The 11492-nt window shown below is 27.9% G+C and overlaps 1 protein-coding gene across 1 annotated transcript in view; it reads right to left on the bottom strand.

Annotated features, from left to right (window-relative positions):
- The window catches only part of LOC117174765 (osmotic avoidance abnormal protein 3-like), a 56571-nt gene that overhangs the window by 32218 nt on the left and 12861 nt on the right, over positions 1–11492 (bottom strand). The window contains exon 2 of the mRNA XM_033364118.1: positions 10588–10659. Coding sequence (XP_033220009.1) covers positions 10588–10659 — 72 coding nt within the window. The remainder of the gene's footprint in view (positions 1–10587; positions 10660–11492) is intronic.

Below are 11492 nucleotides of genomic sequence, written 5' to 3'. Positions count from 1 at the left end.
TTATGTATTTCTATTTGTTTCTTCTATTAGTTTTTCAATTTATAAGTTTTTAAATTAAATCATCTAGAAATCATCTGGATATAATCTCAAGCATCTTTTATCCTATCTTAAAAACCTGCGGGCTTGTTAGATGGCGCCACAGTCGAATATATGCGACCGCTTCTAAAGCATTGAGTTACCAGAGCCTGTTCGGCGTTAACCAGAACAAAACTGACATCATTAGTGATCTTCCATTAGAAGTTGCCCAGTTGATACTTCGAAAGCTGGACAGCAAATCACTCTTACGCTGCTCAGGTATCTCGTAACTGGCTATCAATTTGTCAGTCAGATAACACAGGCCGACAAAATTTGACAAAGGTCCGGAACCAGAGACCAGACCTAGTATACCCGAAGGTTTTTGCTACGCTGAATCCGAATCCGACCTCAGAAAAATTCCATCACCCTCAGTTTTCGAGATATTGTAACCTAAAAGTGCAAAAAACACCGTTTTTTGCTATATTTGAGGTTACATAGCATCTTGAATAAATTTTTTTTTCAAAAACGGGCGAAAGCATCACAAAGGAGCACCCTTGCCCCCTGAAATCCAATTTTCAGATTCAAGATAGCTTTTTTTTTCATCGATATATCATTGATTGAAGTTAAGTATTTTCGCAGTTTCGTAACAACGTTAAAACACCCTATATAGCATATGTGAGGCTATAAGCCCAATTTATAAGTGATCGTATTCGATCGAAAAAATCTATATATAGGTTTTTGAGGTTGCTCATTAAGAATATGAAGTCAGATTTTGAAAATTCAATATGGCTGCCATTTTGGATCCGCCATTTTGAAGTGTTAGGGCGGAGTAGGTTATAAGGATCGGGGGTTAAGGAAATTGGATTGTAGGGGTTTAAGCTCAATGATACGCACGTAACCGGGTTTGGGGGTAGAGGAAATCGGGTTATGGGAGTCTCAGGTTATGGGCTTGAAAGTTACCGGGCTTGAAGGTGAAATTTTTCATATTTGAATCCGCCATATCTCGGCTATGAAAAATCTTATCAAAAAGTTAGGCATCGCATTTTGAAGGTAAAGAGTAGTTCTTTACGATGCCATTGTCAGTTTGTGAAAAAAAATATTTTCACGATGTTACGGGGCCTCGAACACATCAAAATAACGGGTTTTTGACCCTTTTAGGTTAGAATATCTCGAAAACTGAGGGTGATGGAATTTTTCTGAGGTCAGATTCGGATTCAGCGCAGCAAAAACCTTCGGATATAGTAGGTCTGGTCTCTGGTTCTGAGAATTGTTGTTTCATCAGAACTTTGACATCGCCAAGATGATTCCTTCATTCAAGAAGGGAACACCCGCAAAGAAAATAAAACGAACCAAAAATCTTTCTTCGAATCATAGAATTAGTCTTAGAATATAAGGAGACGAGCTTCTCTGCTTCAGTTTTAAAACTTAGCATTAAGTCTTAACTGGTATTCTTATTAAGTACCTCCAGGTAGATGGTAATGACTTAGGTCTGCTTTGCAGACTGCTATTAATAATTAATGTAAAATTTATGGACGTATCTGTAGTAGTATCGAGTAGTTACAACATGGAACTATAGTACTTCAATGCTACTTGCATCTAATATAAGTTGACTTATATTAAAATTAGCATAACATTTTATTTTATTTTATAAATTTTGATTCCAGTACCTCGATAATTTTTTTCTTTGAAACTTGTAAAGTTTTAATCTAATATTATTAAATTTGTTTAAACCCTGAAAAAAATGTTAATAGTGGCATGAGTCCAAACCCTGTAATAGTTTCCTCTATGATATGTACTACAATCCGAGAAAAGGGAATGAGGCGTTGACCAATCAGAGACGTTCCGCGGAAATATTGCCGAACTCAGCCGAAGTGTTCGAAATTTTTAAGTTCGCGCCAAAAAGCGTTCCCTTTCATTTCCAAAGTTGTCACAAGCATGAACCAGAATGACCGAAACACCAATCACAGGGCACCTTCGGCAAGACGAACAAGTGGTTTCTTGTCAAACGTGCTCTGTGATTGGTGTTCCGGACATTCCGGTTCATGTGTTTGTCAACTTTGGAAATAAACGGAACGGCTTTAGGCACGAACTTAAAAATTTCGAACACTTCGGCTGAATTCGGCTCGAGAATGACACTCTTTTCGTCGAACGATTCTGATTGGTCAACGCCTCATTCCGGCCATTCCGAGAGCCGGCCGTTCTGGTGCATGACTGGAGGCCTAACTTTGCAGAGTTAAACTTCACAAGATGGATTGTTTCAAAACATTTTTAAAAATTGAATTTCTCAAAATTAAAAAAAAATGGACAGTCGAAGTGAAGATTAATATTTACTTTAAAGCGAAAAAACGTTTCCTAAAATGAATGAATGTAAAACAAAAATGATAGGGACGACTGAAAAATCCTGAAAAATAAAAGTTCCGACACTGTAAAATTCTCGAAACGGAAAATGTCTGGAACAGGAAATTCCTGAAATTATAAAATTAGTCTTAAATTAAAATTCCTGGACTGAGAAGTTCCCTACTAATAATATTTCGGCAGTTTATAACACTACCGAATTTGAAAATTCCCGAAATAATATTACGGGCACAGGAAAATTGACAATTTATAAAATTGCTGAATCTAAAAAATAAAATAACAATTTTATAAATAATTTAATCAAATAAAAAATATGTCTCTTTGACAAAAGTATTTTATCATTTAACAATTTCTTAATTTTTAGATTCGGGAATTTCCCTGTGTTTTTTGTAATGTAGCCTATTTTATTTCGAGAATTCCGAATTTACTGTTATCTGGAATTTTTTTAATTCGATAAAATCATAAAAATCCAATTTTCGACACTGAAAAATTGCAGAGTTGAAAAATGCCTGAATAAGTAAATTCCCGAAATTATAAAATTTGCTGAAATAAAAAAATCCATAATAATGAATTTCTCGAAAGAAAGAAAAAAAATTCTTCCCTAAATTTTCTCCGAACACTTTCCAAACAAATTTTGCAGAATTGAATTCAGCACTGATTTATCTCAAAATTTCTTTTTAATTAACAAAAATCGATTTTTGAGAAAGTCTTTCGTAGTTTTTAAAATACTATGCACTTTTCAAACAGGATTCTGCATCTAGAAATTTACGATATATTTGTTCAATTATTAATATTTTAAATTAAGCAATAAATTTTATCAACTTTAAACATAAAAAAACTCTGTGATAAAAATATTTTATTATTGTATTTTTAATAAATGAATATAATTAACGTACAACAATTTTTCTAATTGTTTAAATTCGATATTATTGTGAAACTTCGGAAATTTTGAAAATCGGTAATATTATAAACAATTCGGGACTCTTATTATACTGGAATTTTACAATTGAGGAATTTTAAATAGCGTGACTAAAAAGTAAAAAAAAAAAAATAAATAAAATTTCTGAAACTGTGGAATACCCAAATAAGAAAAATTCCGAAATTTAAAAATTACTGAATATAAAAAATTCTGATTAAAAAATTCCCGAACAATAAAATTTTCAAGCAATTTATAATATTACCGAATTAGAAAATCCTCGTCAGAAAATTGCTTAATTATAAAATATCCATACTACAAAATTCTAGAATTTAAACATTAAAAAATTGTTTTTCATTCAATATTATTTGTTTATTAAAAAAGCAATAATAAAATATTTATATCAAAGAAACTTTTTTAATATTAAAAGTTTCTAAAAATTATTGTTTTGATAAAAAATTAATTTTATGAAAATTACATTTAAAAAAACATGATCACTTCGATAAAAAAAAATTTGTTTGCTCAATTTTCTTTCTATACAATTTTTTTTATGCCAAATTTTTCATCCAGAAATATATATTTTTTATTATCATTTTTTTAATTCGAAAACTAATTTTTAAATACTTTTAAAATTTATAAATGCTTGATAAAAATATTTGATTTTTGTGTTTTTAATTAATAAATAATGTACTTGATAAATAATTTTTTTCATTTTTTAAATTACGAAATTTTTCAATTTTTTTAATATTATAAACTGTTCGGTAATTTCCTAATTCAAGATTTTTATATTTTGGCTATTGTTTTATACAGTGAATCTGTTCAACCCTCCCTTCTATAGCTTTTCCGAGAATTGAAGCCGCGCCGCAGGTAGGTGGGCTATAATGATTTAGTTCCTATCTTCCGTCAGCCCCAAAATCAGCATTATAGAAGAGTTTTACTGGAAATTTCCCGACCCGAAATTTTTATATTTTGGCAATTATTTCATACTTTCGAGAATTTTACAGCTAAGGGAATTTTTATTTTTCGGAATTTTTTAGTCGCCTCTTTTAAATTGTCTGAAATATTCCATGTAAAATAATTTTTTTTCAGAAAATTTCCAGTTTCGATCAATTATTTTTGGATTCTTTAAACATAATATTTAAAATTTTCAAAGACCTTCAGCAACAAATAAAATTTATTTTATAGACAAAAAAAGGCTTCAGCCTTTTTTGGAAAAACAATAATCTCAGGGGATATCATTTAAAAATTACAGTTTTTAATATTTTGAAATTTGTATTACCGAAAATTTTTCTCCTATTAGAAAACAATTCTCAATTTCTTATTTTTTCGATGATACCTTTTTGTATTTCTAAAAATTACTTGAAATATTCAAATTGCTCTAGCGACCTATAAAAGTTATTTTACTGAAAAAATTTTCTTCTTTATGCCAAAAGACACCTAATAATGTGGAAGAAGCATAATAAATCTAATAACTGGAATTTTCTTTTACGCCCTAGTGCTGAAACGGAGGGAAAAAATTTAATAGCCTCTGTCCACGCAACAGTATTCTATGTTTTATCCTTTCACTTTCACTCTATTTTAGAACAATAAAGTTCAACCGAATTACTCTGTTTTCATCAATTCAAAAAAAAAAAGGAAAAAAAAATTATTTTATTGCAGATGCACTTTGTGAATGATAAAAGGATAAAAGTGTTTTGCTGGTGTCGCTAGGCTACATCCGTTCGATATGACGTTATTGGACTAAGTACATTGTACAAGTCCAGAAAAAGCGCACACGCACGTAATATGAATCACATGCAGAGAGGGGATTGTAAAAACGCGAACTTTCATTAACACACGTATCAATTAATCTTTACAAATTTATGTAGGTGTCACAAATAATTTTCTGTTAATTATCCTTTTATCGATTTATTTTACGTCATCCTGGCTCATGAAATTCATTTTCACATTACTCATTGACAACAAATATTCGTCACGTGTAGCTCAGGCAGTGGCGTTTTGGATTCGTTGCTCAAAAGTTGCGTGTTCGATTCTCGCTGACTGAATCTGCAAATAACAATTTTTTGAACGCCTTTTATCACGGAAAAACTAACTTTTTAACTTTATTATGCATTTTAAAAAGTAATTTATTTTCTATAAATGTTAATAATTTTTTCAAAAGTTTTAAAAAATATATTTAATATTGAATATTTTATTTTTTACTTTATTTTATTTTAAATATATCAGGGAATCATCAGAGAAAAAATTGCTTTGGAAGGTGCGAAATACCTGTTTTTTGGTTAAAAATAAAATTTTTTGTTTCAAAAACCTCGCGCATACTTTTAATTTTAAATATAATTGGTATACATTTTGAACCAAAATGAAAATATTTATAGAAAATGAATTTGTTTTCAAAAAACATGATAAAGTTTAAAAACGTCTTTTTTACCGTTAAAAGGAATTTAAAAAATACCGGGAACGAGAATCGAACACGCAATCTTCGGACTATGAAGCCGACGGGATACTGCCTGAGCAAATTTTGAATTACTGCTTATTTTTTAAAGACTTTTTTTTAAACATTATATTAATATATTTTTTCTGGAATTCATTAGAAATTTCAAAAAGATTCAAGTTCAACAAAAAGATATGAACTCTCATCGAAAAATATTTACATTTTAAACGTAAAAGATAAATTTTTAACTAAAATGATTAAACCTGAACCAAAAAAATGAATGGGCGTTAAAATAATAAAAAAATATCAAATGAAAAATGATATTAACTACTTATTTTTTCTAGTTCATATGTTTAATTATTTTTAAAGATACATAAATATAATTTTCCTAGGATTTTTGATAAAATTTCAAGATTTCAAATCTGTCGAAATAGTATATATTTTAAAAAATTTAATTTTATACTATTTTACAAAGCTTTAAAATATTTTTAATCTCTTAAAAAATTTAATTAATTTTTGAAAAAAAAACTACTTTAAATTTTCCCAGGAATCTTAAAAAAACTTCTTTATTCTCTTGAAACCTTTCAAAATGCTGAAAAAGCTTTTTTTCAAAATTTTTAAAGATTGACTCAAATAAATAAAAATTACTAAATATAAACTATAACTAAAAATAACTGAAAATTAATGATGCCAGTGATTTTCAAAATTGCTTGTGCAGAAAATAACAATTGTTTGGACATTTTCAAGATTTTTAGTAACATCACTTTGTTTTTTAGGTAGGAACAATCTTATAGAATTTCAGAGTGTCAATTTTTCACATTCGTTTTCAAAGAGATTTGTTAATTGGAAATTTTTTTAAGACGGGAGTCAATTGAGAGTGCGACCGAACGTACGTCTGGATCGAGAAAATTTTCTCTTTCTCTTTCGCTCTCTTACGTACTCTTTATACCCCCCCTCTCTCTCTATTAAAATCTCCTTTTTGTGCAACGATTGGCAATTGCTCTAAATATTTCTCTTCTACATCCCCACTACTGCCACGATAAGAAGGCATGTATATACTCTCTCTCTCTGCACTCTTTTACTAAGCGATCTTCTCAAAATTCCTGAAAAATTTGGAGTACGCAAATAAAAACATTTAATTTGCAATACAAAAATATTGCGGTGGATAAATGAGATAAAAAGTATCCTATCCTTCAAGTTGGACTAAATTACACGCAGTATACAAAATTTCATCAAGATCGGTTAAGTAGTTTCCGAGTTTAGCGGTGACAAACATTGTGACACGTGATTAATACACACACACATATATATTTATATAGATGAATAATAGACTTTTTAAGCCATCTTATACTGCATAAGACGTGTCAATCTATTCATAAATTAGTCTCTAATAGAATTCAAATTATTCTGACCTAGATTAAGCCTAATACAATGATTATTATCGAGTTTGTTAAAAAATAATATATCAATCTTAACACTGAACAAAGAACATCAAATGCATTAAACGTAAAATCACTAAACTTTTTCCTAGAAATATGTAAATAAAATAATCCTATTTATTGAGAAATAAGTGTATCTCTTCACGGAAAAAATGTGACTCCCTTCCAAAGTTTTTTATTTAAATTCATGAAAGTTGATTTATTCTGAAGGCGTCGTCGAGCCAAAAAAATATCCTTGACACCGCATGTGGAAAATTGACACTCTGAAGATGTGCGAAATTGATCTTATCTAAAAAAAGGGGGTTTAGAGTTTTTTTCAAACATAGAACCAAAAAGTCTCCTTAGCAAAGAATGATGAAAATTGACTCTCTGAAGATTTCCGAAATTTAGCTTATCCAAAAAAAAAGAGTTTTCAGTTTTTACATTTATTTATTTTTTTAAAGCATAGAACCAAAAAATTCTCCCTGACAACGAATGTGAAAAATGCACACTCTGAAGATGTCCGAAATTGATCTTATCTAAAAAAGGGGTTTTCAGTTGTTTTTTTTTAATCGTAGAAACAAAAAAATCTCCTTGACAACGAATTTGAAAAATTGACACTCTGAAGATGTCCGAAATCGATCTTTCCTAAAAAAGGGGTTTTCAGTTGTTTTTTTAAATCATAGAACCAAACAAATTTCCTTGACAACGAATTTGAAAAAAGAGTTATCATATAAAACTTTAGAAATAAATTGTTCTTCAAATTTTTGATTGAAATTTATTTTGCTCTTCAAATTATAATTTGGTTGAATGCGTTTTTTCTTTCTTGACTGAAAACTCTTTATTGGTTGAAAATTTCTCTTTTGGTAGATATTTAATTTTTTTTAAAGATTTATAGTTTTTGGTTAAAAATTTAACTACTTGGTTATAATTTAAACTTCTTTGTTAAAAATTCATTTTTTATGGAAAACTTATCTATTTGGTTGAAAATTCAACTAATTATTTAAAAACTAAAATTTTGGGTGAAAACTAACATTTTTTGGTTTGAAAATTAAAACATTTTGTAAAAAATTCGTCTCTCTTGAAAAACATTTGAACTTTTTTGTTTCAAAATAAAACTGGGTCCAAATTTTTTTATTAATCAAATAATAATAATTTTAGTTAAAAATTCATCTTTTTGGTTGAGAATGTAACTGTTTTGTTGAAAAGTCATCTTTTCTCGTCAAAAATTAATCTTATTCATCTTAAGATTTTGGAAAAGTTTTAAAAGAATAACAAATTTATTCCGTGGTTTTTGATGATTATTCATTTTACAAAATTTATTTGGAAAGAATATTTCAAAAGATTTCAAATCATTTCAAAAAATTTCGTAAATTTGATATTTTCGCACATTCTTGCACAAACATGTTAAAATTAAGACTCAAAACATCCACCACTGTAATTTTGTGATTGTGAATTCTCTTTCGTTAAATGAGCTTAGTTCGAGAGTTTGAGCGCACCTACGGAACGCGACTAATAGCAATCGCACTCCGCGTTTGGTATTTGCATTTCTCCCTCATTCGTACACAGACCTTTTAAAATCAAAGGTCAAAGAACCGACAACTGTAATTTTGTGATTTTGAACTCTCTTTTGTTAAAGCTCTTTCTGCTTTGTAATGTTCAACTTTTCGACCAAATTGAAAAAGTTGTTATAATCATCTTGTAGGGCTTTAAAAAAGGAACGTTTTTCTTCTCTTGACTTTTTTCCTATCATGCGTTGTTTGGCTTAAAATGGTCATTCTAGTTTGTTTTTTTTGGATCTTCAAGATGCTCTACCTCTGATAATTTTCTTTTTATAGAAAAAAGTCATAAAAATAAATTGTTTGGGTTCCTGAGTACTATAAATAACCGTTCATAGAATTTTGAAATTTTGAAAAAATGTGGTTTCAAAAATTTTGAAAACGCGCTCACTTTTTGAATTTTGATCCAAAATAGCTGGTTTACGAAACTGTTCTTTCTTTTCAGGCCTTAAAAAAGTGTGCCAAAGCGGAATCCAATTTGATCAATTTTTCAAAAGTTATCGTGCCTACAGAATACAGACTACAGACAGACAGACAAACGCCTTCGTAAAAATCGTTTTTTCTGACTCAGTGGGCCTCAAAATGTGGAGATTTGATGAAAACCGACAAAGTGAAATTTTACATAAAACCAATACCTTCTCATTAGGATGAGAATGTAAAAATGTACAGACATTTTCTAGATACTTTTTTGATATATTTGAAATCTTCAAAAATGGTTTTGAATTTTTTGCAGAAACCTTAGAAAAACTCATATATTTTTCCCTATTAATTAGAATTTACTCGAAACTTTTTTTTCTTTCTTGAACCAAAAAATTTTTTGGGTTAAAAATTGGTCTTTTTGGTTAAAAATTTTTCATTTTGGATAGGAATTTCGTCTGTTTTTAATTGAAATATTGTTTGGCTAAAAATTAAAACCTTTTTTGGTTGAGGTTTCAAATATTTTGTCGAAAATTCCTATTGTTTAAACGAATTCAACTCTTTTTAAATTTAAATTAAAAGATTATCAAGTTTTGATATGAATTATTATATTTTTTATTGGACCTTCACCTTTTTTAGTTGAAAATTTAACAAGTAGGTTGACAAATTTAAATTCATTTTTTTTAATTCGTATTTTTTTTTGTATGAAATGAATCTTCTTGATTGAAAAATCATCTTTTTGATTAAGGATTTGACTATTTTGTTAAAAATGCTTTATTTTTTAAACTAATTCAACTGTTTTTTTATGTTAAATAATAATACGTTGTCCTTTTTGGTTGTAAATTAACTTTCTTGTTCAAATCTCATATGTTTTAGTTAAAAATAAAACTGCTTTGTAGAAAACTTGTTTCTTTTGGAATGTATCTACTGTTTTTTAGTCAAAAATTGAATAAATTTTTTGGGAAATTCATTTCTTTTGGCATAAATGTCATCTTTTTTAAATTAAAATTGCAAATGTTTGGTTAAAAATTTTAATCTTTCTTGTTTGAGGATTCAACTTGTTTGTTCAAAATTCATCTTTTTGTATGAATTAAATTATTTTTTATTTAAAATTAAAATGATTTTTAGTTTAAATCTCAATATAACAACTACTGGGATAAAAGTTGAACTACTTTTGGCTAAAAATTTACTTATTTGTTTAAAAATTTGTTTTCTCTTTGAATTATTTCAACTGTTTTTTATTTAAAATAAAAACCTTCTGAGATAGAAATATTATCTAGTACATTCTTCGTTGAGAATTAATTTTTTTTTAAATTAAAGTATTTGGTTAAAGATTAACAAAATTATGATTTGATATTTTCTAAATTTTCGAAAATGATTTTTAATTTTCTCATCATTCTTAAAAAAATAATATGTGATATAACCTTAAAAATAAATAAATATTCGTACGTCTGTACGAATAGTGCAAAAAATCACCTTGCATCTTTGTTGCAGTTCTCCTTGGGACATTGGCCGGCATCGTACGGCCACTTTCACAGACTCGCTCATCTGTTGAACAGAAAGATATGGAATGATTTACGAAAGTTGAGAAAGTCATGATTTTTTCTTCTCATTACGCTCACACATTTAATGACATCTTGAGGATTTTTTTTTATTGTATATACGTACTCTGCAGAAAGAAAAGGAAAGTGTATTTTATAATCTTTGAGATTGTTCGTTATGTGCTTCACTTTTATGTATGTGAGAAAATATGAAACGATTTATGATCCATAAAGTAAAAGGTACATAAAAAGTATTAAGAAATGACTGATAGTGTACTAAAAAAATGTGTGTAACATATAATAAAATAAAATATCATATAACATAATATATGTATAATATATGTGTATTATATAATACTTAAGATTGCTTTTAATATACTTTCCTGTTTAGTATCCTAACAAAAAAACTGAAATCATATATTATTGAATTCTTAAGTATTTTTGTTTTTGTTCTTCATACATTAAAAAATTATTCTAAAATTCAACCCATTAATTGATATGTATATAAAAAGTATGAAATAATGACTGATAATATAGTAAACAAAATTTGTGCATGCATATAATAAAATATAGTATGATAATATATCAAATATGTGCAATATATGTACATTAAGATTGTTTTTGATACATATATACTCTACTTTTAAGTATACCAACAAATCTGAAATTATATTTTATTGCATTTTTAAGTATGTTTTTGTTCTTAATGCATTTAAGAAATTATTAGAAGTTTTAGCTCAATCCATAATTTAGAACGTAAATATAAAAAGTATCAAGAAATTACTGATAGTATAGTCGACAAAATTTGTGTTTACATATAATAAAATATAATGTTATATA

The sequence above is a fragment of the Belonocnema kinseyi genome, chromosome 6, assembly GCF_010883055.1.
Source record: "Belonocnema kinseyi isolate 2016_QV_RU_SX_M_011 chromosome 6, B_treatae_v1, whole genome shotgun sequence".
Classification (NCBI taxonomy): Eukaryota; Metazoa; Arthropoda; class Insecta; order Hymenoptera; family Cynipidae; genus Belonocnema; species Belonocnema kinseyi.
The sequence above is the reverse complement of the archived record's forward strand: the minus strand, read 5'-3'. Positions and strand labels throughout refer to the sequence as shown.